The 24,188-nt window shown below is 35.5% G+C and overlaps 2 protein-coding genes across 4 annotated transcripts; one reads left to right on the forward strand and one right to left on the reverse strand.

The window, feature by feature from the left end:
• The first annotated feature begins 752 nt into the window (after positions 1-752).
• On the forward strand, positions 753-13,647 carry LOC129872998 (uncharacterized). The gene is made up of 15 exons (XM_055947970.1): positions 753-1,010; positions 1,985-2,079; positions 2,201-2,314; positions 3,684-3,788; positions 3,905-3,976; positions 5,054-5,166; positions 5,273-5,398; positions 9,186-9,254; positions 9,421-9,508; positions 9,622-9,693; positions 9,788-9,888; positions 10,254-10,371; positions 10,862-10,921; positions 11,062-11,172; positions 13,212-13,647. The coding sequence occupies exons 1-15, from the start codon at positions 917-919 to the stop codon at positions 13,320-13,322; spliced, it is 1,449 nt and encodes a 482-aa protein (XP_055803945.1). The 5' UTR covers positions 753-916; the 3' UTR covers positions 13,323-13,647.
• A 502-nt stretch (positions 13,648-14,149) lies between these two features.
• LOC129873013 (putative serine/threonine-protein kinase) lies at positions 14,150-21,377 on the reverse strand. 3 transcript variants are annotated; one of them, XM_055947987.1, is made up of 10 exons: positions 21,325-21,377; positions 21,191-21,226; positions 21,025-21,108; positions 20,688-20,891; positions 20,399-20,607; positions 15,875-16,001; positions 15,442-15,513; positions 15,047-15,233; positions 14,788-14,920; positions 14,150-14,645 (listed from the first exon to the last, which is right to left on the reverse strand). In XM_055947987.1, the coding sequence occupies exons 4-10, from the start codon at positions 20,836-20,838 to the stop codon at positions 14,382-14,384; spliced, it is 1,143 nt and encodes a 380-aa protein (XP_055803962.1). In that variant the 5' UTR covers positions 20,839-20,891; positions 21,025-21,108; positions 21,191-21,226; positions 21,325-21,377; the 3' UTR covers positions 14,150-14,381. The 3 variants fall into 3 exon arrangements, with proteins under 3 accessions (XP_055803962.1, XP_055803960.1, XP_055803961.1); XM_055947985.1 differs by having other exon boundaries at positions 21,305-21,375; XM_055947986.1 differs by lacking the exons at positions 21,191-21,226; positions 21,325-21,377 and having other exon boundaries at positions 21,025-21,180.
• Positions 21,378-24,188: the final 2,811 nt, after the last annotated feature.

The raw sequence follows: 24,188 nt of genomic DNA on the forward strand, positions 1-24,188 counted from the left end.
CATTTTCTTCCACACTTGTGATCCTCCATTTCCTATTCTCCACACCACTTCATTTGCATGCTCCTTTCGACAATACTTATTCCTCATATACTCACTCCATAGTGATGGCTTTGTTCGAAAATTCCACCATAATTTACAAAATAGGGCCATTGATATATCTTTCATTAGTCTGAAGTCTAGTCCCCTTCCTTCTCTGACAAGCATAACTTGGTCCACTTTGTCCAATGTCTTCCTTTCCCTCTAACACAACTGCTCCAAAAAAAATATGCCATCATTTTTTGAGCTTGATTCAGTACATTCATGGGAGGATTCATGACTGACAGACAATAAATGATGGTGCCTTGGAGCACATGTTTTATTAGAATAACTCTTCCTCCATAGGATAGTAATTTTTCTTTCCATGCCTGAATTTTTGAACCAATTATTTATAAAATCTGCTGATAATATGTTTTCTACTTCCTTTTATAGAACATAAGACATCCCAAGTAAGTGAAAGGAAATTTCTTTCTTAGGATTCCTGTTGCTACCTCACCTATCACTGCTTCTCCTCCTGCTACAGAATAATGCATATAAATAACAATCTTCTACTTATTTATTTTCTGCTCAGAAGTATCTTCATATCTCTTCAAAGTATGTGTAATCATCTGCATTATTCTCACTTATGCCTTGCACATTATAATCATATCATCTTCAAATGCTAAATGATTCACTTTGAGACTATCTAACTCGGACAATAGAGGGCAAAGGCAGGACCCACCCGTAGAATAATACAATGTATTGTCTGTGGGGATGCTTCATTTCGTCGGTTGATATCCTACCGTTACACCTTACTTTAGAGTATTTCCTTCTTCGTTAACGTCGCCTTAAATGAAAAGAGCGATTTGATCCTCTCCTTGTTTGTGTCTTTGGAAGCGAAATGGACAAGAAGAAAGAGGTGATCCGATTGGAGCGGGAATCTGTTATTCCAGTCCTCAAACCCAGGCTCATCATGGCCCTCGCTGACCTTATAGGTAATTCAATTCTACTCCCTCTCCTTCTGGTCTTGAATCCCTTTTTCCTCTTCTCTACTACTAATCTGATAATTTTTAGGATTTAAACCTACAATGTTACTACTACGTTCATGTAAACCCCTTAACGGTTTGATGCGATTTTGTCACTAAAGTCAAAACAGACAATTTGAATCCCCAGATTAATTTTGGTGTCAGTTACGAGTTTCATAGTTAACTACTTTTTCAGAGTAAGGCACTTCCACTCAACTCAAAAGTTCCAACACTTTCCTCTTGAATTTAAGGAGCCGGTCATGTCAATCCTCATCAACTGTTCTGCTTCATATGGTCTTGTTTTATTCCACTGTCTTTTAGGGCAAATATGGCCTTCTCTATAACCATGAATTCTCTAAGTCTTACACTTCCCTTACATGGTCACACGAGCTTAATATACTCTAATCGACCTATAGAGGCTTTCCATCTTTCATCAAGTCCTCCTGGATTCTAAGAATTGTACATCTTTTGAAACAACTTCCTTCTATGTGATTTGTTGTATAGGTAAGTAGAAATTATAAACACGGTTAAAACAATGCTATAAGTTAGTTCTGGACCAACAAAATGGTGGGAGGAGGGATTCTGTGCACCCTCCTTGTGAATTTTACAGAGACACTTGATGGATTGAAATTTTACAGAGACACTTGATGGATTGGAATCCCAAAAAGGTTTCAAACTCTTTCTGCACTGTATGAGTTTTGATGTTTATATGTTACAACTTTTTAACACAAATGTTAAATTTTTCCTTCTGGATATACATAAATCATGTCTCTGTCTTTGCAGCTTATTTCTCTCCCTTCTTCTTTAAGATTATTTTAATTACTACCTTTATGAAAATTGTATAATGTTGCATGAATCTCTGTGGTTCTCTTTAATGTTTTTTATGATTGATTATTCAAGTTTTGTTTTGAGGTTCTAATGATCTCGGCTTCCTCCTTGCCCAGAACATAGTTCTGACCGGGCTGAATTTCTGAAGCTTTGCAAGAGAGTTGAGTACACAATTCATGCTTGGTATCTTCTACAATTTGAGGATCTCATGGTAATATAATTTTATGTTGCTTTTCATTTGTTCAAATATGCTTTCTCCATCATTTTATGGCAAATGAATTTAATTTTCTGATGTTGATATTGTGCTGATCAATAGTATTGTGTGATTGCAGCAATTATATTCCTTGTTTGATCCTGTGAACGGGGCTCAAAAATTGGAGCAGCAGAAGTTATCTCCAGATGAGATTGACGTTCTTGAACAGAATTTTTTGACATATTTGTTTCAGGTAAAAAAGATGGAGCTTCCTCTTAATTTTTTTCTATCTGGTATCTGAGCCAGCTATATGAGCTGTTTAGATTCATAATATAACATGCAAGCCCAAATTGCCTAGCCAGTGTACTTGAGAGCTAGAGACTTGTGTTTTCATCTGTTGGCCCTCAAAGATCCAACTGTCCACCTAGCCAGGTATCACTCATAACACATGGCAGTCGGGGTTTCTTTTGATCAACTTCAAATGAAAGCATTTCTTTCAGATAAAAGAGGACTTCTCGAGGCTAAAGATTAAAAATAAATGATAAATGATAGAAGAGATAATTCAACAGCCACTTCAGTTTCATTCCAGAGAATGGTTTAGTTTTAGCATTGTTATTCTTTTCCTAGAAATTTGTTCTCCGAAAAAATCAGGGTTGAGATATCTTTGTTAAACATGAAGAACAAAGGTCACATTCTTCTATGAAGGATTTGGAAGTTGATTGAATCTTTCCCTCATTTTGTCTGTCCATTGACTGATCTAGAAAGTTCAAGTTTAAGAGAAAGTCGGAACATGGCTGGTGGTGGAGGCTAAGCCTTCATCTCAAGAACATGCCACTGAATCTGATGGTAGGGTAAGTCTGTCACCATCTCATTCTTTCCGACTCTTCAGCAGTATTTGCTCAAGTGGGATTTTGCTCAAATGAAAACCCCACCTGAGGACAATGTGCTATCCTCTTTTCTGGCCTAGAAAAATATATATAACAACAAAAAAAAGGAATCATACATCAGCTTTTAAGTGTGAGATCCTCTGAAATTGAAGAGGTTGTATCACATGAATAATTGATCTAGCTTCCTCATGGAGGCACATCAACTTGTTAAACATTGAAACTATAGGAAGATGAGAGGGATCACAGCCTGTCCTTCTATTGTAGAGGTAGCCATTGACATTGAGAGAAAAACTTGTTGGTTTTACTTAGGGGAGGAAGACAACCAGTGAGGTGAACGGTAAGAGGTCTGAGTTTTTTCTTCAGGAAGTGGAAGTTTCTTTTTCCTTCATTTTCCTTCATCTTTTCCTCTTCTTCTTTGTTATTCTTAACACATATTTCCCATGTGCAAAATTGAATGGACGGGGAATATTTCCGTCTTTCAATCATGGTGGCTATATATTAATTCATATATCTCTAAAGTTGTTTCCCATTATTTTGCATTGCGTTCTCTTGCTATTGAGACTAAGCTTGTAATGGATATTTAACCTTGCATCAAGCTCTTAGAGCAGTGAATTCTGAATGTTTCTCCATATCTAGCTGGAGGATTAAGGGAAAATGGGGATGGCATTTTTGTTTTTTTGCGCGCCCTTATTTTATTCTCCAGTTTCCATCCTCATTTCTCTTATGCTGATGCAGATTATGGACAAAAGTAACTTTAAAATAGCGAGTGATGAAGAGATTGATGTTGCACATTCCGGGCAATATCTTCTAAATCTTCCAATCAGTGTTGATGAATCTAAGGTTTTTACCCAGTTGCTTCTGCATATAATTTGGTTCCAACAATTATTGGTTCTCTTGATATAGTTCCTTTTTGGCTTGTTGACTTTGTGATTCATTCTGCCTTATCCTGGATGCAGCTTGACAAAAAGCTTTTAAAGAAGTATTTTGCAGAGCATCCTCATGAGAGCCTTCCAGAGTTCGCTGACAAGGTATCACTCTTACTGAAGCTTCAAGTTACAATTTAAATTGAGGTGTTTACTTTTTCTGGGACACTTGGTATGGAGTTAACGGCTTCCCAGATGCTAGGTCTACTAGTGTAGTTTCTGGTTATAATTATGACATTTTCACTGAATTGAATATTTCCCAATTTGTTTCTTGTTGGTGTGGGATTCAAGAATGCGACTTGATTCGTTGATATCCACATATGGTTTCTATACCTCTGCCTTGATTTGCAACAATTAGGATTGACATATAAAGTGTGTGTATCACCTTTACCTCCACATGTGATGCTATTATTTCCATCATAAGATTAGGTGTCGGGATGTTCATTGCAGCCGCTTGTTTTTTTTGGCAGAAGGAATTTGCACTCCAATCAAAACACAAACAAAAGTTTGCGTCCATTTAATTAAGGAACTTCATTGTTATATTGTGCTTACTGGCCTTTTCTTCTTTTATTTTAGAAACAACCTCTCTACCCCAGAAAGAGAGGTAAGGTCTGCGTATACGCCACTTGTGGGATTGTACTAGGTTGTTGATGTCTTTGGTGGACGATGATTTCTTTTAAGTGAGAAGATAATTCTTGTAATCAAGGGTTCAGAATAGCGTGTTATGAGTTACTACTGAGGACAAACTGGGATCTTTTACCCTCTCATTGTCTTGCTTGTTTTTATAAGATTAATTATCATTTAAGGGCTGCTCCTCAAATCTGAATAGTGCACACAAGCAATTAACGACGGTAAATAGTGACTTGACTATTTCTTTGAACCTGCAAACCGCATCATGGATGGACATGGATTATTTGACTGTTCAACTTATATGGTATATCAATGTTTTACCTTGTCCTGAAACTTAGTAGGAATTTATTAGGTTTATCAGTGTGTAGTATGAATATATACTTTTCTTAAGAAAATTTCGTTACCGTTTCCTGATCTGATTTGAATTGCATTTAGTACCACCATGTTATTGTCCATTTTAGGGGCTGTATTATTGAATTATTCCTTCTCAAGGGTTAAGGATGAAAGTGATTCAGTTTGATCATGCCACTGAGTAACTTTTTTCTTTTCCAGTACGTAATCTTTCGTCGTGGTATTGGAATTGATAAGACTACGGATTACTTTTTCTTGGAAAAAGTGGATATGATTATTGCACGCATTTGGGGATGGATTTTGAGAAAAACAAGGTGTGTGGCTTTTAGATACAAAAAAAAAGTAGTAGTATAGTAAACCTGTTTACTGTTTGTATTCTACTCAAAATGAAGTTCCTATCTTTCTGAATCCTTCTGATAGACTGTTTTCGAGGAGATCAAGTTCACGGCGCCAGAAGGATCCAAAAAAGGATGATGGGATCAACAGTGAAGCAGAAGATCAGGACTTATATGTTGAACGTATCCGCATTGAAAATATGGAACTCAGGTCTAATAAGTGGTCTTTGTGGTTCTGTATTTCTATTCTTTGCTTAAACTGATATGCTGCTTTAGAAAGTTGATAAGGCACTTTTGTATCTCGTGAATCTTTTTATCAATAAGTTTCATTACCCACGGACTGGTATATTTACAGCATGAGATGGTTCTCAACAAACGGGATTCAATCCTCTATGCAAATAGGGACCTCGTAAGTACACCAAAAAGAAACTAGAGACAAAACACTACTCTACAATTTTACAAAATCTTGCTCCACCCCTTTAAATGCCCTCCTATTTTTGTCTTTCCAAATGATCTACATGATTGCTAAAGGGGCAACACTTCATTGCCTTTGAGATTCTCTTCCCCCTCTTATGAGTTCAACTTTGTAAAGCCTCCTTCACTATGCCAGACATCACCCATTGCATCCTAAACAAGTTGAGACCACACTACATAACTGATTAGCCACGTTGCATTGCTATAGGAGAGGATCTACATTTTCACTTGCACTCGTGCACTTAAAACACCAACTAACATAGGTGATCCTCCTCTTTAGATTTTCCTTTGTTAAGATCACACCCCTTGCCGCCAACCATATAAAGAAACACACCTTTCTCGGAGCTCTAGGGATCCAAATATAGTCATGGGGGAAAGTACATTCCCCTTACACTAGTAATCTCCTATAATAAGAGCTAACACTGTATAATCCATCTCCACTCTCTCGCCAGCTCGATACATACAACAAATTATTAGGAGTGGCTAGCCCATTCACAACTCAATCAAATTGTGAAATTCTTCCATCTCCCAATCCTGGAAAGATATACGATACATATTAGGGAAGACTTCCCTCAACTCAACTCGTTCTCCCCACACCCCTTATGTGCTCAGACACTAATCCTGCTTCCACCCCAACTTTAAAGGAAATAGGTCCCCAAAAATCTACCCACCCCTTCATAATACTCCTCCACAAACCATACCCATACAGATTTATAATGTTTCTAGTCCTCCATCTCCCTTCCATAGTCCCATATGTTTCCGCTACCGCCCCCTCCAAAAAGCATTCGCCTCCACCCCAAATCTTCATTCCACTTCCCTAACAAAGCGTTATTGAACACCTTGAGGTCTTTCACACCGAATCCTCCCCATTCCTTTGGAGAAGTGACAACTAGGTGGTTGCTCCATATAGACTTCTTCCTCGAGATCACCGTGGAAAAAACATTTTAAATGTCCAACTGATTAAAAGGATAATGGAGAACAACAACAACATAGATAGAACAAGGCGGACATATCATTGGCCAGACGGGCGGCTATATGAGTTATAACAGCCCGCCAACTGCAGAAGCTTTTTTATTCTCTACCAAGATCGTAGAGGCTCTAATACCATGTGAGAAATAATGGAGAAAAATATTATTGAATTGTGTATCTACATTATTATATTGATACCCTATTTATAGACACTACGTTAGACTTCTTTTCCAACTAGGACACTACATTACAATCCTTTTTCAAGTAGGATTCTATATACTATTCCTATTCCTATTCGTAGTCTAAGTAGGATGTTATATACTATTCTTGTTCCTATTCCTATTCTAACTAACTCCATTTGGATATACGTAGAACAGACAGATATAAGAATTAAGAAGTAGGGGAACAAATGGTTGGGATTGGTTTTGATATGATATGAAAGAATTTGTTCCCTCTGTTTTTTTTAATTGTTAAAGGTAAGTTCATTAACTTCAGCAAAGAGTTTTGTAAATTAAAGTATAAGAGGAGGCTACATTAACTTCAGCTAAGAGTGTTGTAAATTAAGTATAAGCTATGTTGCTCGGACTCTTCAAAAATGTCAACGGTTGCTTGTCGGATTCTCCAAAAGTAGTGTATTTTTGGAGAATCTGACACGGGTGCGGCATAGAAAGTGAAGAGTCTGCGCAATTTAGAGTATAAGAAGAGGCTACATTAAGAATTGTGTAATGAGCTCAAGAAGGCAATCATGAGTCATGGGATCTCTGTCCTTTGCAATAGCCTTCTTGCACTCAAAATAAAAAAAAGAGGAGAAAATATGCATTTTTTAATACTAATTACAGATTCAGATTTGCTCTCAAAAACTCTTGCACTCCTTCTTTTTTCAGATAGTCCACCATATCACTGCAGGGAGGTATTCCAAATTTTCCTCTTCACCTTGCCAAGACCTCTCAAGTGCCAGAATTGTAGTAGGTCCTTTGATGTTCTTGGCATTACTAATTTAATTCCCAATAAGTTGAAAAGAAGACTCCTTATTTGAGATGTGAATGTACAATGAAGCTTAAGATATCAACCATTTATTTCTTCATTGTACGTACATCTTTCTTTCTTTTTGTTCAATCTCAGAAAAAAGATGTGAATGTACAATGAAGAAATAAATGATTGATATCTTCAGCTTCATTGTTACAAAGCAAATATCTGTCACATAAATTAACTTCCTTTTTCTGATGATTTTCATGTTTGAGACAAGCTCCTTTCGCCAGCAACTACGCAGAACATTCCAATTTCATAGGAGCTTTGTTTTTCCAAATGCACTTCCAAGGCAAATTTTCAGCTGGGGAAGGAATTATTTGTGTGTAGCATGATATAACAGAGAAAATACCCCTTAGCATCACATTTCTATGTAAAGAGTCATCCCTGGACAGAAGGGGAGGTAAACTGTGTAGATGAGACAACAAAGAACAGAGGCTGTCCACTTCTGAATCATTTATATTATGTCTGAATGTAATATCCCAGCCAGAGTTGGACCAATATTCTGATATTGGTGCTTCAGGATTCTGTGCCACTGTAGATAGGAGAGGATATTGATCCTTTAAGGGGGCAGAGCCCAGCCAAGTTTCTGTCCAGAATCTTACTTTCTTACCATTCCCAATTTCTAATGAAGTACATGTCTGAAAAGTGTCCGAGTGAATTCTCAGATGCTTCCACATGTGTTGGATAGATGTGGTGGTTTGGTAATCCATGGATTGAGAAATTCTGATATTGTCACAAATACTATAGCGTCTCTCCACAATACGTCCTTGTTTATTCTCCAAAACCACTTAAGCTGCAACTTGTACTTTGAACCTTTGTCTCTATCCACAAACCTTCCTGCCTTCTTGTCTGTAGACACTGCACTCCCATTGAACCAAGTTAAGGTCTTATTCTCTCTATTACCCTGCCACGAGGAGTGTCTGCGATTTTTTTCCTTTTTAGGCACCACCGATACTGACAAAGTGTTCCCCTCTGTTCTTTATTGCTTACGAAATATAGAGATCTATCATCTTCATTATAGATTCCAGGAATCTTAATCAAATTCCCATCTTTGTAATATCATTACCAGAAAAATACTTGAAGACATTGGCAAATAATTTCTCTAATCAAAACTCTCCCTCCAAATTGTTGATGCATGCCTAGTTGTTGTAGGAACAATTTTTGAGCAAATCCTTGACAAAGTATATATTGGATGCTTTCGTGTATTTCCTTCTGTATTTTCTGTTCATTTACCTTTAATTTCAGCGTCGATAAGCCTGAATATAATTGGAAAAATCGGATTAATAAATTCTGTGCATGCCTTGTGATGTGTTTACTTCTTAGAGCAAGAAAGTTTGCCGTCTAATATATCCGAATGCCTTGACTGAACTGCTTGAAGCGGATGACCTGTTGTTGGATTCACCACCGTTAGCCGATCGAGTGACATTAATAATTGTGAATTAATGACACTAGCACAACAATGTTTCTCTTTTGTGTTCCTGTTGTTTATTACCAACTTTTACTTTTTTGTGCGTGTCTGAATCCAGTTTACGTAGTCTGCTGAGCAAGATAACAATACAAGAGCCTACTTTTGACAGGATAATTGTCATCTACAGGTACAAGTTCTCTTTCTTTGGGGATTTTTGAAAAAAATAATTAAGTTCAGTAGTTTGGTTGAAGCGCATTTCTGCACAAATAATGCTCATATTTTGTTCCTTTAATTTTCACTTGTTGTACACTGCTGTGTTGTTTGCATAATGTATTCAAGTTGTAATTATGCAGGAGAGCTGGTACCTCAGCAAAATCGGACCGAGGAATTTATGTGAAGCATTTCAGACACATTCCAATGGCTGACCTGGAAATTGTCCTTGTATGATTTTTTTTTTCAGCCTCCTAACTATGTAGAATGTGTGCTTATTCTCTGGGGGTCTGAGATTCTTATAAACTGTTATATCTTGATAATATCTTCCTCTTTCTTTTTAGCCAGAGAAAAAGAACCCCAGTTTAACTCCAATGGATTGGGTCAAATTCCTTGTGTCTGCTATAGTTGGTTTGGTTAGTTATTTTAAACCCATAGGATTTGACTGCTCTACTTTTATCTCCCCTTTAGAATTTTGTTTTGAACTCAGGTATTCCTTAATTCTTTCAGGTTGCTGTTGTGAGTTCTCTTGAATTGCCTAAAGCTGATATATGGGTCATGTTTGCAATCCTCTCCACAGTGATAGGCTATTGTGCAAAGACATACTTCACGTTAAGTGTTCTGTTGATTTCAGTACTATCTATATCAATATTTATGGATAAACAAAGTTTTATCTGTACCTTTATTGTTTAATTCTTAGCTGCTGACTGTATTCTGCACTTCACATCTTTATTCACTTGTTAAGTTCATTTAAGGCACTTCAACTGTTCAACATCATGAACTTAATTGTGTAGTCAGTCCACCTTTGTAACGTTCATTCTCTTTTTGAATGGAGTTCCCTAAGTTGTGCATCTTGTCATGCTGAGACACTGGTTTTATATGTTGAATGCACCAGATGATTGCAAAGAATGTAACTAATACTACTAACATCTTCAAGCTGGTATGTTAGTAACTGATTTCCTTAACTTGCCTGCAGGTTTCAACAAAATATGGCTACATATCAAAACTTGATTACACAGTCTATGTATGATAAACAGCTAGATAGTGGAAGGGGTACTCTTCTACATTTATGTGATGATGTTATTCAGCAAGAAGTATGTAGCTTCTGTCTTCTTTTCCCCTTCAAATGCATTGAATCATATGAATTTTCAGTAATGTTATTACCTACCTCCTTCCCCAGGGGAACAAAGGCTAATAGAACTGAAAACAAGCTTTTCTTTTTCATTTCTTAGTGATATCTATGGGCGCAGTTTAACATGATTAACAATATTTATATACTTCAACTCTAATTTATACTGGAACAAAGAAAAGAAAAAAGCATATGATGGTCATCTTGATTATATACGATAGACTAAAGAGATACAATCATGAACACAAAGAAATGAAAGGAAGATATTTGAAATATTGATGTGCTGTTATAGGACACTCAGAAATGGTTAAATATATTCTCAAGGTTCCCACTTTTAATGAATATGATTGGTTGATAACTTGAGACTGCATTTAGTACTGAATGTAGCTACTGATTCTGATACAATTTTCTAGAAGTTACAGCTGGTGCTTACGGTGTCCATGCCAAATTTGCAGGTAAAGGAAGTTATTATATCATTTTTCATTTTGATGGAACAGGGTAAAGCTACTTTGGAGGTATACTGCCCTTATTCTCTCTGGATGTTTGGCATGCATATGAATATTATCCTGTACTTTTCCTTGATGCATGCTTCCATGGGGTCCATCCATTATTTCGCTGCTAACATAATCTTCCATTATTCTGAGTGATGGTATAGGATCTTGATCTGCGCTGCGAGGAGTTGCTAAAAGAAGAGTTTGGTGTAAGCTGTAATTTTGATGTAGACGATGCTGTTCAGAAACTAGATAAATTAGGCATTGTTGCTCGGGTAAGATTGGTCTTCTGTATTAAGCCTTTTTCTTTTCTTTTCTTTTCCTTGACCTAGTATTGGTCTTCTGTATTAAGCCTTTTGCTTTTCTTTTCTTTTCCTTGACCTAGTAAATTTCTTTTCTTGCTGCCAGATATTTAGATACAGACACTTCTGTGGGACTCACATATAGAAATCTCCCACTCATTGTATAGTTTATGGATCTCCGTATTTGGACGATTCCAAACTCGGCGAAGCCATTTGTTTCCTATTGATTGCTCATTTCTTTGCTGACTAGATGATCCTTACCACACACCATGTATTTCTTTTAGAGAAAGTTAAGCGCTTTTAAGTTTAACTGGTCAATGTTTTAAACATCATCCTTTGGAATGGACATGATTGACCTAGTTGACAGACCCTCTTTAAGGAAAAGACTAAGGATATCTGCAGGAATTTGTGAGTCACTCTCCAATTTTAAACCACTAATCTACTAGAAGTCTGAAAACTTGGAAGGAGAAGCACCTCTTGGTCATTAGAAGCACAAAAGCTAGATGCCATTTTCCACAGGTAGATAGAAGAAGAGACTCTAATAGCCTTCCTTTTTCAATACGAGCATTCTCTATTGGTATACCTGGAAAACCCCAGAAAAATCTTTTCCAATGTGAAAGTGGATGTTGTACAAATTCTACACTGATGGAACTGAGTATGCCTGCCTGATGCATCCAGGAAAATGATGTGAAAGATTACATTGGTTGAACAGGATGTAAAATAACTTTAACACATATTAAGATTTTTAGGACGAGGAGGCTTTATGTAGAAAAACATTAAGGTTTAATTTGGGGCTTTGAGCCTCGAGTGCAAATAAACGTTGCTTTAGCGAAGAAAGGTGCTACCATCAGGAAACATGTATGGAGTTAAAATCATATTAATGTTTAAAAAACATTATAATTTTTTTATAGATATAAAGGTGTTATTTATGTTTTTCATGACTAATTTTCTTGTACTAAATTTCTAAGTTTGTATTCCTAATCACCAAAAAGAAATGGTCATAATGTTTTGTTAACAATTAATATATCACTTTGCAAGATGGAACGGGTGCCTCCCCCCAGCATCTGTTTGGTTGTGCTCACCTAGTGTCTAATGTTGTCTTGAAGACACAGCCCATGGGGGCTGAGAAGCACATGCATTGATGCTTGTAGTAAAACACTAAGTGAAGCAAAGCGCCCTACTTTGGCTTCACCCGTCTTCATAATCTTGAGCGAGCTTCTAACAATCTGGATTTATTGGAAGCAGGAACATTAAATATATTTTAGGAGAATAAGTATTTTCCTGATATTACAACAACAACGTATCCATTGTAATCCCACAAGTGGGGTCTGGGAGGGTAGTGTGTACATAGACCTTAATGTAGAGAGGCTTTTTTGATATTGGTTACCAGAAAATGATTTTCAGGGGAAAACAGTTTTCAACAAACAGTGGGTAAATGACTTCCCTCACTTATGGATAGAAGTATTTTCTTTCACAATTCTCTCAACTTTCAACTTAACATCATTGTGCTTACTAAAATTTAGACATTATTTTTTATTTTAATTCTAAAAAGTTCGTGAAAACACTATCCAGTATGCTAACATTACTATCAATCTTTTGATAAATGCTTTTCTCTGGAAAATACTTTTTACTCACCAACCAAAGATTAGAAAATAATTGCCAGAAGATGTCTTCCTACGATACTACTACTCATTTTCTTAAGAAGTCCATTTAATAGCATATAAAAGCCAGGTGACTTTTTGTGTAACAAATATTGATAAGATTAGAGAAGTCAAATGTAATCTTTTTATGGAGATATAAGGAAATAAGCATTTTCTCAACTAGGAGAATGAACATGTTATTTTGCTATCAACTGGGATCCAGGAAAGTGTGCATCGACTATGCCTACCTTAGTAAGTAGTATGATAAGTCCCTTTCTTGTTGGCTATTGAAGTCTATTGCCAGCTTTAAGTTATCCTGAAGTGAATATTTATATGTTTCTCTTGCCTCTAATATAGTCTGTTCCCATTCAGGATACAGTTGGACGGTATTATTGTGTTGGTCTCAAGCGTGCAAATGAGATAATTGGGACTACTACGGAAGAGCTTGTTCTCAAAGCAAAACAGGGTGTCATTTCTTCATGATGTTATATCCAGATGATTAGCTTCTTCATATCTTTTTTTCTCCTCTTTTTGGCTTGTAAGAAAAAAATTGAATGTTTGCATGCGTATTTTATTCATTACAAATCTTAGATGCTGCTACAGTTTCTTGGGCTATCAATGTCATATTCACTGTTGAAAGAGTGCAGTGAATGCGGAAGCTCATGGATGCCTGAACTCTAAGCCTAGAAGTAGTCCTTATTGTGTTTTTATAAATGGAAAATGTTGGTAGGGGAAGTGAGCATTAAAGGTGATCCTAAAACACTGATGTTTGGCTCCAACTTTTATAAGCACAAATTCTGTTTCCATAGTCATCATGATTCTTCTAGAAGCAGGGATAATAAAGAACATCTCCTACGACAGTGTGCTTCCTTCTACGAAGTGAAGCTCAAGGGGAGAAAATGGAAAGAGGGGTGTGTGGCACTCAGACGAAGTGCGGAAAAAATAATAATCATATTTCTCTTCCATTGATATTGATTTGTGTTCAAGTGACAAGTATTCCTGCCCGTAACCTCTCCATTCCCTTCTATTCAACTTAACACTGAAATATCAACTAGACATTTAATACCATGAAAAGAGAATTAAGACTTGCCTTTTGGAAACTGAACCTATGAGAAAAGCTCTTCCTCAACGATTTGACTATGGAAATTGGAAACTATTCATCTTTGATATACTCCTTCCTCATAACCTGCATTCGAGTTATCACCTTAATTCTTGTGAAATAGTAATCTAGCTTACAGGGCAGGCAGGCCTTGCTAAAGAGCAAGCCTGAGAAGGAATATGTAGTAGCGTTAAACAAAAAGATTCAAAAATTTATGCCAGAAAATCTTCATCTATTATCAACAAATAATTGTTTATCACAAGGTTTCGACTACATTTATGAGAATAAAGGGAAAAAAAACAGCTGCCAATTTTTTTTTTTACACTTAACAAACAGCTGGATGCATCTCTCTTTCCAATCTGGTGTTTCTGTAAATATAATCCGACAAATCACACAAACAAAAGAATTAATACAACCACGAAGCTTAATATTCCCATTTCATCTTATTTTGAAGCCCGAAAAAGTTGACTTCCAAGAGTCACAACTGGAGTTCCTTCTCCCATGATTGTTGTCAAGCTCATTTCTTTCTCCAGTATCCGATCCAGTTCCATCACCACATAACTCATGGTAGGCCGCCTTTCACTCGAAGGGTCAAAGCACCGGACAGTCAATTGCATGAATTCTTCCATGCCTTCTGTGGTGAAGCTATTACCCAATCTTGGATCAATGATGGCAGATATGTTTCCAGAGTCTTGATAATTCTCCACCTGAAATGACAAAATATTCTATTAGCAACTGCATAACTAGCTGAATTCCTTGGTTGTCTGTTGGGACCCCAATATACTAGTCAATAATACATTTGAAGAAAAAAGTCTTTAAATGCATCAGCTTGGTCTGAGAAGGATATACCCATTCAACTATGTTTACATTCAAATCTGAAGATAGCAAATCCATTGCTTCCCGTCCACTAACTAGCTCCAGGAGAAATATACCAAAACTGTAGGCATCACTTTTCTCAGAAAATCGTCGGAACTCTCTGACCCTACAGAATAATGAGAAAAAGTCATTGGATCTTCACATCAATCATATCCCTTCTGAGCCAGTGGGGAGAAAAGATTGAAAAGAAAGATATTCCAAAAAATAAACACTAAAGAAGCAAGAAAATTACTCTGGAGCAAGAAATATTTCATCAGCAGCCACTTGAGAAGATGGGCCTGCAACCTCAAATCTTCCAAGAAAGTTGCGTAATCCCGCATCTGCAACTTTAGCTATGAAATTTTCATCCACAAGAACATTTGCTGTCTTAAAGTCTTTATGAATCAAGCGGGGACTTAGCGAGTGAAGATGAGCAAGACCTGCATATATAGCATTGAGCGAGAATGAAGCATAAGAACCAATACTGTAAAAGTATTTCAACTCATAGAAGCGGATGCAGGGCCCTTTAGTATTGCGAAAGCTTATCTTTGCCAGACCACTACTAGGACAGGCATAATTCTTTTTCCAAACAAAAGATAAACCAATACCAGGGGAACCCAAATGCTCACTGATTTTGCAGAGGATCACCTTTAGCTGCCCCTAGAGCTATAGAAAGTCTATGCTTGAACTCTAGCTTCTCTTGTGTAACATGACCACCGCCTAGAAGAAAAACCCATGAAATGAAGATCAAACAGAAAAAACAATGCACCTTACAAAAAGTTCACAACATTTGCTAATTGGCTTGAAGTTGAAACTGAGTAAAAAGCAAGACAGTTTGGAATAGAAAAGAGGGACTAATTTGTTTCGTGTGTTTGTGTGTGGGGGGGTGGGGGTGGAGGGGCGGGGAAGAAGAAGCTGAGAACTTGGAATATTTAGGTCGTCACTACAATGTACTGAAATCAAACTGTTAGAGAAGATGAGGCAATTCCCTGAACAGTCAAAATTTGCCAGACAGTTTTGGTAAAGAATATGTATAAAATGGAAAGGGATGAAACAGAAGTTTTAGTAAAAAGATGATTACCATACAAGTGAATGGATACACTTCCATTAGGTATGTACTCATAGACAAGAATCTGCTGATCATTTTCCTGGCAATATCCTAAGAGGGTGACTAAGTTCCGATGCTGAATACATGAGAGATAGCGAACCTGATAGGAGATACAGTCTGAATACATCAAACCATAAACAATGAACACATAGTCATGCGAACAATCACAAGTCATTTCTGATACACCTACGACTGATGAGAGGCTAGTCATACGAACAATCATAAGTCATTTCTGATACACCTACGACTGATGAGAGGCATTTATATTTTGCTGCTTATGTATATAGTTGTAGCTTTATCAGCATATCAGCTTAATACTTACCATCTGTAGATCTTCCAAGTATATTGGATATATGATATTGGTAGGGAAAAGAATAGGCCTCAGCAACAACCCAAAATCTGATGACAAACATATTGTTAAAGAAATGGACCTTGGGGCTAACTCAACCCCAAAATCTAGCTCAAGAGGTGAGGATTGCCAAAACCATATTAAAGAGACCACTCATCTTGGTCGATCTGAGAATCTTTCACAACATGAGATAACAGGAGATAAATTACATGCCAGGGGTATTGACCCGTGGTTTCATCTTGCTTGCACTTCTAGGGGTATTCTATCAATTTCTTTCCATTTGTTTCTCTTTAACTTTTTGATAACGTAAAATTTAATTGATGTGGGTAGAAACAGGCCTGTACAAAAGAAGAAATCAAAAGTAAAGATTGTAAACAAAAAGACGATTCTCTACAAAGAGAACTAAATCGGCTACCGGAATTTGAATCTCCTAGGTTCTCAAAAAGTTTAAAGAACTCTATTTTTCCATTTGTATCAGTTGAAAACTTGAAATAAGTTTCAATTAGATTCAATTTAACTCACTTGTAAAACAAAAGTACAAAATTTAGAAATAATATCAAATACCATGACAACCCAGGAATGGAAGTGTGCCTCCGACACTATTAATGGTTGCATATTCAATTGAGCACGTAACTGGGTTGTTTGTACCTGAGCTCGAAAAAAATTCTTTACAGTAATCAAGTCTCCCCCATTTCACAGGGAATGGCTGAAGAGAACTTTTTATTTTTTTTAAAAAAATGTATTGTCATGATAACTTAATTTGTCCAGCAAGATACTTAGGACTCCCCATGGTTAGCAAGAATAGAATCAAATACCACAGAGTACATGCTTTATTCCAGATATTTTCTCAGTATGTGACTACATAACCCACTTCTTCTTTTCCTTTTCCAATTGCCAGTTGTGCAATGTAATTTTATAAATTTGTGACCCAGATAACCCCTAGGTCCCTTCTCCCATTGCGAACACTATCACAAAAAGGAGATAAGTAAAGACGTTACCAAAAATTGTCCTCTCAACATGTCTTTAAGGTTCGTTTCATCCTCCTAATATCCAGGTGCAACGAGGTGGTCCAGTTAAAGCCGAGGGGACTAAAATGTTGTGGAAGTTAACTTCTGTGTAAAACACAATGGAACAAGGACCCAAACCCGTCAGTCCATCTCAGTCGCAGCTTGATTTTTCATGCCTTATTTGCATCATGTTGATCACATAACAGAAGAGTGGTCATCTTGTGTTTCGATTTGTACTTTTAAGGAGACTGTTCAGGTAAGGGATTTGGGCTAAGAGGCACAAAAGGTAATTCTCAAATTGGAAGGTCTCATTGATAACTTAAAAGGGTTTATTGATGGTTGGTGACAGTTTAGGAAGGAGATAAGGCAATGAAATAATAGCATGATTGGGAGAAAAGTAACAAATATTTTCACTTGATGATATCGACACAAGGAGCCTCTATACCTCTGAGGCAGGGGGGTCTGCGTACACTCCACCCTTCCCAGACCTCACCCCACTGTGTGAGACTACCTCACCTCACTGTGTGGCCTTGTGGGACTACCTCACCCCACTGTGTGACTACACTGGGTATATTGTTGTTGATACTGACACAAGGTAATCAGCAAGTCAAGAGGCCAGATTTGTAGCTTGATCTCTTCCAAATCCATATAGAATCCGAGGAGTAATTTGTTACCAGAATGTGATCCTTGACGCGGTTTGAACTAAGAAAACTGTGAGAAATTAGAGAGAGAAGTAGATGTGGATAGTTGGTCACTGCCTCTTAGAATATCTAGACTGTGTACAGATCCATATATGTGTATATTCATTGTACTTGAGGAAATCATACAAAATATTCAGTAAGATATCTTAGGATATTCTGTATTTAATTATAAAATATTTAATTAACTGATTAGCATTGAAATTGAATATCTGCAATATCGTGCATAGCATATGACTCCTAAGGAGCATCTTTTGTACCTTGTTACTTAATCAAGTCAATAAGGAGTTTTTTTTCCCATGCGGTATCAGAACCTCTAAAATCTCAGTAGAGACTCAAATTAGCTTTCATAACCAATGAGCAGCGCAAGCCAATGAGTGTTGCCCGTCTCGCCCACATTTTCTCCTTTTCTTCCTCTTGGTGTCCGGCACCGCTCTCTCCCAGCAACTGGTGCCACAACTCATCTCTCTACAACCATTCATGCATTCCTCCTCTATGGCATTGTTCAGGCTTTGCTCTCTAAGATTGTTAATGCAAGATTCATCTTTCCAGCAACCGGCTTTGATATTTACCACGCGACTAATGCCCTCCTCTAGTGTTATACCTCGGACGTCTAAACTAAAGAACAAATGATTAGACGTTGACGAAATTATCCGAGATCAGTTGAATAAGGTCGACAATGAATAAATATATAGTACAAGTATCCCGTATACTATTGCAATGAATTAAGACTTAAGTCCCAAAGTGATTCAAGTTTTAAAGTGATACATCGACGATATACCAAGTGTCTTTAAGTTAAAGCATGATTAGTCGAACGTCGACGAATTTGTCCAAACTCGGAAGGGTAAGGCCTAGAATGAGTAAATATGCTAAGGGTACGTATTTTATGGTAATTAGTATGTGGTTATAAGGTTACGGGTTACGGGTACGTATTTTATGGTAATTAGTAAGTGGTTATAAGGTTACGGGTTACGGGTACGTATTTTATGGTAATTAGTATGTGGCTATAAGGTTACAGGTTGATAAAAGCTTTAACATCTAAGTTAAGTCGAAAGCGACATTACAAATGAACTTTTCTTTACGTGCCGCAAAAGGGTCAACTTTGAATGAGTATATCTCCCAATTAAAACGAGTTATGTTGTGTACAACCTATCAAATTAAAGGTCTTTGAGTCTAGTTTCCAACAAAACAAACCACTCGTCAATCCAACTTCAAAGTAGAAATTATACGCGTTTTACGAGGGACTATGCAGAGCCAAAATTTGTTGTGGTGGACACGTGACACCTTGTGGTATGTCAGCCAGAAAAATTGTGATTTATAATTTTCAACTTGAGGGTTCATTTGGCCACAGTTTCAGAATTTTTTGGGGGGCTGGAAATCAAGGGTTCTTCATCTCCATCTCTCCCTAGCTTAAGGTAAGTTGATTCCTCCAAGAATCAAGTGTATTTCTCATCATAGATCATAAAAATATACTTAGCCAAGTGTTTCCTTGAAGGTAAAGGTATTGCTCTTGAAGAATACAAAGTGCAGGGATTGGTTTTCTTCTTCATAGAGGTATGGCTCCTCTTATCTCCATAAATATGATGCTAAAGATGTTTTAAGTATAGTTTACGGGAGGTGATAGGAAGACGTGAGTCCAAGTTTTGCCCTTTGTGATTGATGTATTTGGCGAGGAGGGAGAGGGAGTATGTAGGAAATGTTTTTGTTGTTGTTTAATGGGTTAGCCTCGTAGAAGGCGAGTATATTGCTTGACTAGGGATACAAAATATTGAGTACGACGAGTGTCGTTAATTTGAAAGTCTCACGAGCTCAACGCTCGTTTTATGTTTGTCGAATTGTCAAAATGGCCTGGTTATGTCGTATAGTTGTTTATAGTAGCCTTGTTACTGGTTTTATTACAGATTGAAGCATCGAATGAACATTTGATCGTTATAATATGCTTAAGGATTGGAATCAAGGTATGTAAGGCTAAACTTTCCAATTTGGGAATTCTTAATTAGTTTCTCATAAAATGTGTTTCTTTCATTTTATGAGCTGCCATGTTACCTAAAATGGTCGGTAGCTCCTCCATTTGAGACATTATATGTTAAATGAATCATTTGCAAGAATAATGACTAGAAAGACTCGTAAATAAAGCTCTAAGTGTAAGACCCTCGATTGTCTTCATGAACATACGATCCATATGCCTCAAGTATTCATGCATAACTACTTGTAAAGCCATGTCTTCTCCATATTGTAAATGTGTTTTACATGTTTCAAGTTTCAAAACGTCACATGAAGCTTCTTATAGTTCTTTAAGTACAAGACACACTAGTTGCTTTCGAGTCATATGATTAAAACTGCCTCGAGTCTTCGTGTTAGTTGCTCATAGTATTACCTCATCAATAAAAAAAAAATTCAAACAATATGTGCAGTATATTCCATAAGATGTACATAGTATTACCTCATCAATAAATTCATGACTAGGAACAGCAGATCGCCTCTTTATTGCTACAAGCATACCATCATGAAGCAATCCCTTGTAGACCTCCCCAAATTTGCCTTGGCCAATCAAACTCTTATCACTAAAACCTTTTGTCGCCAAAGACAATTCTTCTATCTGGAAGTGCCTGGCGTCTCGCGAGGTCAATTCAACCCCAGCATTTTTTCCAACTGCAAGTCATCCAGATTACTTGAGGAATTGGGTTGAATAAATATGAAATGTTTGAGTTAAATAAGAAATGAGAAATGACCTTGAACAGATGGATCAGAAGATCCTGTCTCAGAAGTCCTTGCAATACTCCTTTTACGAAAAATACAGAACCAACAAATGAGAAGCAGAATCCCCACCAATGCCACGGCTCCTGCAGCACCTCCTACAATTGCTGCAAGAGTCCTTGACATTTGGCGACCACTTCAGCTGGAAAGGTTGGGATATATATGTTGACACATTGAAGCTGAAATATGAAGAGAGGAAGGAATATATTAACATTCTACTTGTTAATGTTTTGTGATGAAACCTAAAGCACTCAACTCTGCGTTAGGGCACAGCACATAGATAATGAACGATAAGTGAAAAAAAGGAATAACCTGATGAATGGATTGGAGACTTCATTTGCATTAAGAAAGAGTGAAACTTGTGGGGGAAAATCGCCTCATCAGCATCGCCTGCTTCTAAAATCAATCATAAGATGTTAGTTTAAATTTAATAGACAAGGGTAGGGTAGGGTTATATATATATTCTTATAATCATCACCATTGTTGGATACAGACGATGCCGACAGAAAGCGACCTGGCGCCGACACATAATTAGTCTCAAGAAATTTAAAATATAAATAAAAGAAGAAGACAAGTAATCCCGAATTATTACAAGTGTTTTTCAAGCAGCACCTCTTTCTCTTTCTGTGGGTTGTAAAGTATGATTCTCCGCTACTGCAACTAATTGTCTTGTGCACATTATTATTTTTATTTTTATTTTTCTACCATTAGTATTCTTCTTCTTCTGCTTTCCCATCCAAACTAAACACTTTTGGTATTATTATTTCATCAAGGTACTACATTATTTTTTATCAAGTATTTCATTTATTGAGTTAAAAGTTAGATATATTATATATTGTGTTTGATTATAAATTCTACAAACAAAAAAAAAAGTCTTTACAATTATTCTCTTCTGGAGGCATTCATCTTTGCAACACTTTTTTATTCATTTTGATACTCTCACTTGAATTATTTAAGGATAAATAATTATCATCTTAATAAATGAATACTCATAAAACATCAATTTTAAATTTTAAAAAAATAAACTATCTACTTTTAAAACTCAAAAGACGATAAATAATAGTAAAATAAAGATTCTTAAAAATATATTTAAGAATTTATATAAAATTTATATATGATCAAACATGCTTGATCATATCAACAATATTTTTAATTTCAAAAACTTTTAGGAAAAAGTGACAACCCGATTGAGCTTTCAAATTTTTCCTTATCAACCCACTGAATCTCCTGGTAAGTAGTAACCAAATTTAATTTCACAAATTTTTATTTTTGTATGGTATCATATAATTTATTATCAGAACCTGTATATGTTAATGTTTTTCTTATTAAAAAATTTTCACCTCAATTCTTTAGTTAAAAGTTCTCTTTATCAAAAAAAATACTCTTTCATATTCATGATCCAATAGATAATGTAGACGCTTTAAGAAAAAATAGTTACTTTTAAAATTTTTTTTACTGATAATTGATTTGCAATAAAATTTGTCAAGTTTGTTTAGCTAATAAAATTATATTAAAAGCTTTCAAATCTCCAAAGGAAAACTTTCCTTTTGATTTGAAATCACATAACATTTTTTAATTTTCAATTTGTATCTTTCTTTTTTTGGTTATTTGCACACCCCAAAAATTTAAAAGAATTATGTAATTTTGTTACAAAATAATCAAGAAATTGAAAATAAGACAATGCATATATAGGGATCACTGATAGTACAAATTTAGGCATGATCTATTTTTCTGCATTATTTAAAATTTATTTTTTCATTCTTTTATTTTCATCGTGACTTTCTTCTTAATAAACTCTAACGTCTTTTTTTAAGCGTCCAACAACATGTATCAATCTTAAATGCATACTCATTTCGTTTAATTATGTTGTTCAAACAACGATAATATCTTAACTTTCTCCTCCTCACACGTTTACTAAGGTATTTAGATTGACTTTTTAAAAATAATTTATAAGCTAAAGCCATAAATTTTTAATTTTTCATACTCAAAGAGAGATTTAGAAACAATGTCTTTTGGTTCTTATCTTTTCTTATTAAATAACCAAACATTTCAACTTTTCGAGCCACACAATATTAATACTCAAATTTAATAATTCTATAAATTTAGAAAAAAGACTTATTTAAGAACAAGTTATACCAATAAATAGTAAAGTTAGTAATGTTTTTAATACTAGACAAGTTTATTGGACATTGTCTGTACACAAATTAAAATTAAAAATATTTGAATAAATTATGTTTTAGATCTTCGTGTCCAAGACCATACAATTTACATATACTATTCATATTCTCTAATCTTTTTATTGAATTACTATTGATGGACAAATAGTTAATTACACATTTTTTCAAAAAATGTTTTAACTTATTTTCAATTTTTAACTTACGTGGAAAATCCCAAAGTTTTTTAGAAAAAGAGTGATAACTCAATTGAGATTCCGAGGATCTTACCCACTAAATTCTTTGCTAGTACTAAATAATTTAATGTATTTTTTTTGTCTCTATATGGTATTATATCAAATTTGTAGAAAATACTGGGATACATAATATAACATCCATATTTTTTATTTTAGAGATCAAACTAAGCTTTTGTATTTTCATGTATGCATATTTTGTCAATTAAATTTGAAATCACCAAATCTAAAATCAATGTCCGTATATACTCTTTGGAGTAAAATCAGTATTATTTGATACCTAAGAATCTTTCCGAGCATTAATGTTTTTTCCACTAAAAATCCCACCTTAATTTTTTGGTCAAAACACCTCTTTCTCAAATATATTTTTCCATATCCATGTTCCAATAAATGATGTAGAAATTTTAAAACAGGTTAAGTTGAAAAATATTTTCTTTTAAGAACATATATATAAAATGCCGTAAGATTTTCAAAATCTAACCCTCCCCTTTGTTTAGAATCACATAACCTTTTTCATTTTGCAAATGATATTTTTCTTTCATCCTTTATTTATCTGTCAAATGTTTGAAAAGAGGGATTTAATTTTCTTATAAAAATCATAATGGAGTATTGCTGCTAGTACAAACTCAAGCATAACTTATTTTTCCATGATATTTAATATTTTATCCTTCTATCTTTATCTTTTTATTTTTATTTTAACTTTTCCTTTCATGAACTCTAACGTTCTTGAAGCCTTCCATAACAACCATTAGTCCTAAATACATATTCTTTCAATTCATTTGTGTTGTTCATGCAATGATCATATCTCAAATTTCCTTTTCCCTCATATTTTTACTAAACAAATTGCAGACTTATCTACTAGATTAACCTCGACTAAAATATTATTCATATTTTCTTAGAAGATCAGTTAAATATACTGCATTTTGATCGTCAGTTGAATAAGAAATAAATTAATCATCAATAAGAGATAGATGAATTACGCTCAATATATGACTATTCAACTTTAGCCTTTGAAATTCATTTCTTTCCTTCAAAATTCTCAAGAATGTAGATAAAAAATTTCAGCACA

This window comes from Solanum dulcamara, chromosome 11 (assembly GCF_947179165.1).
Source record: "Solanum dulcamara chromosome 11, daSolDulc1.2, whole genome shotgun sequence".
In the NCBI taxonomy this organism is placed as follows: Eukaryota; Viridiplantae; Streptophyta; class Magnoliopsida; order Solanales; family Solanaceae; genus Solanum; species Solanum dulcamara.

Excerpts from the sequence above, each read along its gene's own strand:
- LOC129872998 (XM_055947970.1), top strand. The coding sequence starts at position 917 with ATGGACAAGAAGAAAGAGGTGATCCGATTGGAGCGGGAATCTGTTATT. Across the intron at positions 3,789-3,904 it reads TCAGTGTTGATGAATCTAAG|CTTGACAAAAAGCTTTTAAA; the intron begins GTTTTTACCCAG and ends TCCTGGATGCAG. Across the intron at positions 11,173-13,211 it reads AATTAGGCATTGTTGCTCGG|GATACAGTTGGACGGTATTA; the intron begins GTAAGATTGGTC and ends GTTCCCATTCAG.
- LOC129873013 (XM_055947987.1), bottom strand. The coding sequence starts at position 20,838 with ATGTCAAGGACTCTTGCAGCAATTGTAGGAGGTGCTGCAGGAGCCGTG. Across the intron at positions 16,002-20,398 it reads GTCATGAATTTATTGATGAG|GTTCGCTATCTCTCATGTAT; the intron begins GTAATACTATGT and ends ATCTCCTATCAG. Across the intron at positions 14,921-15,046 it reads GAAATATTTCTTGCTCCAGA|GGTCAGAGAGTTCCGACGAT; the intron begins GTAATTTTCTTG and ends ATTATTCTGTAG.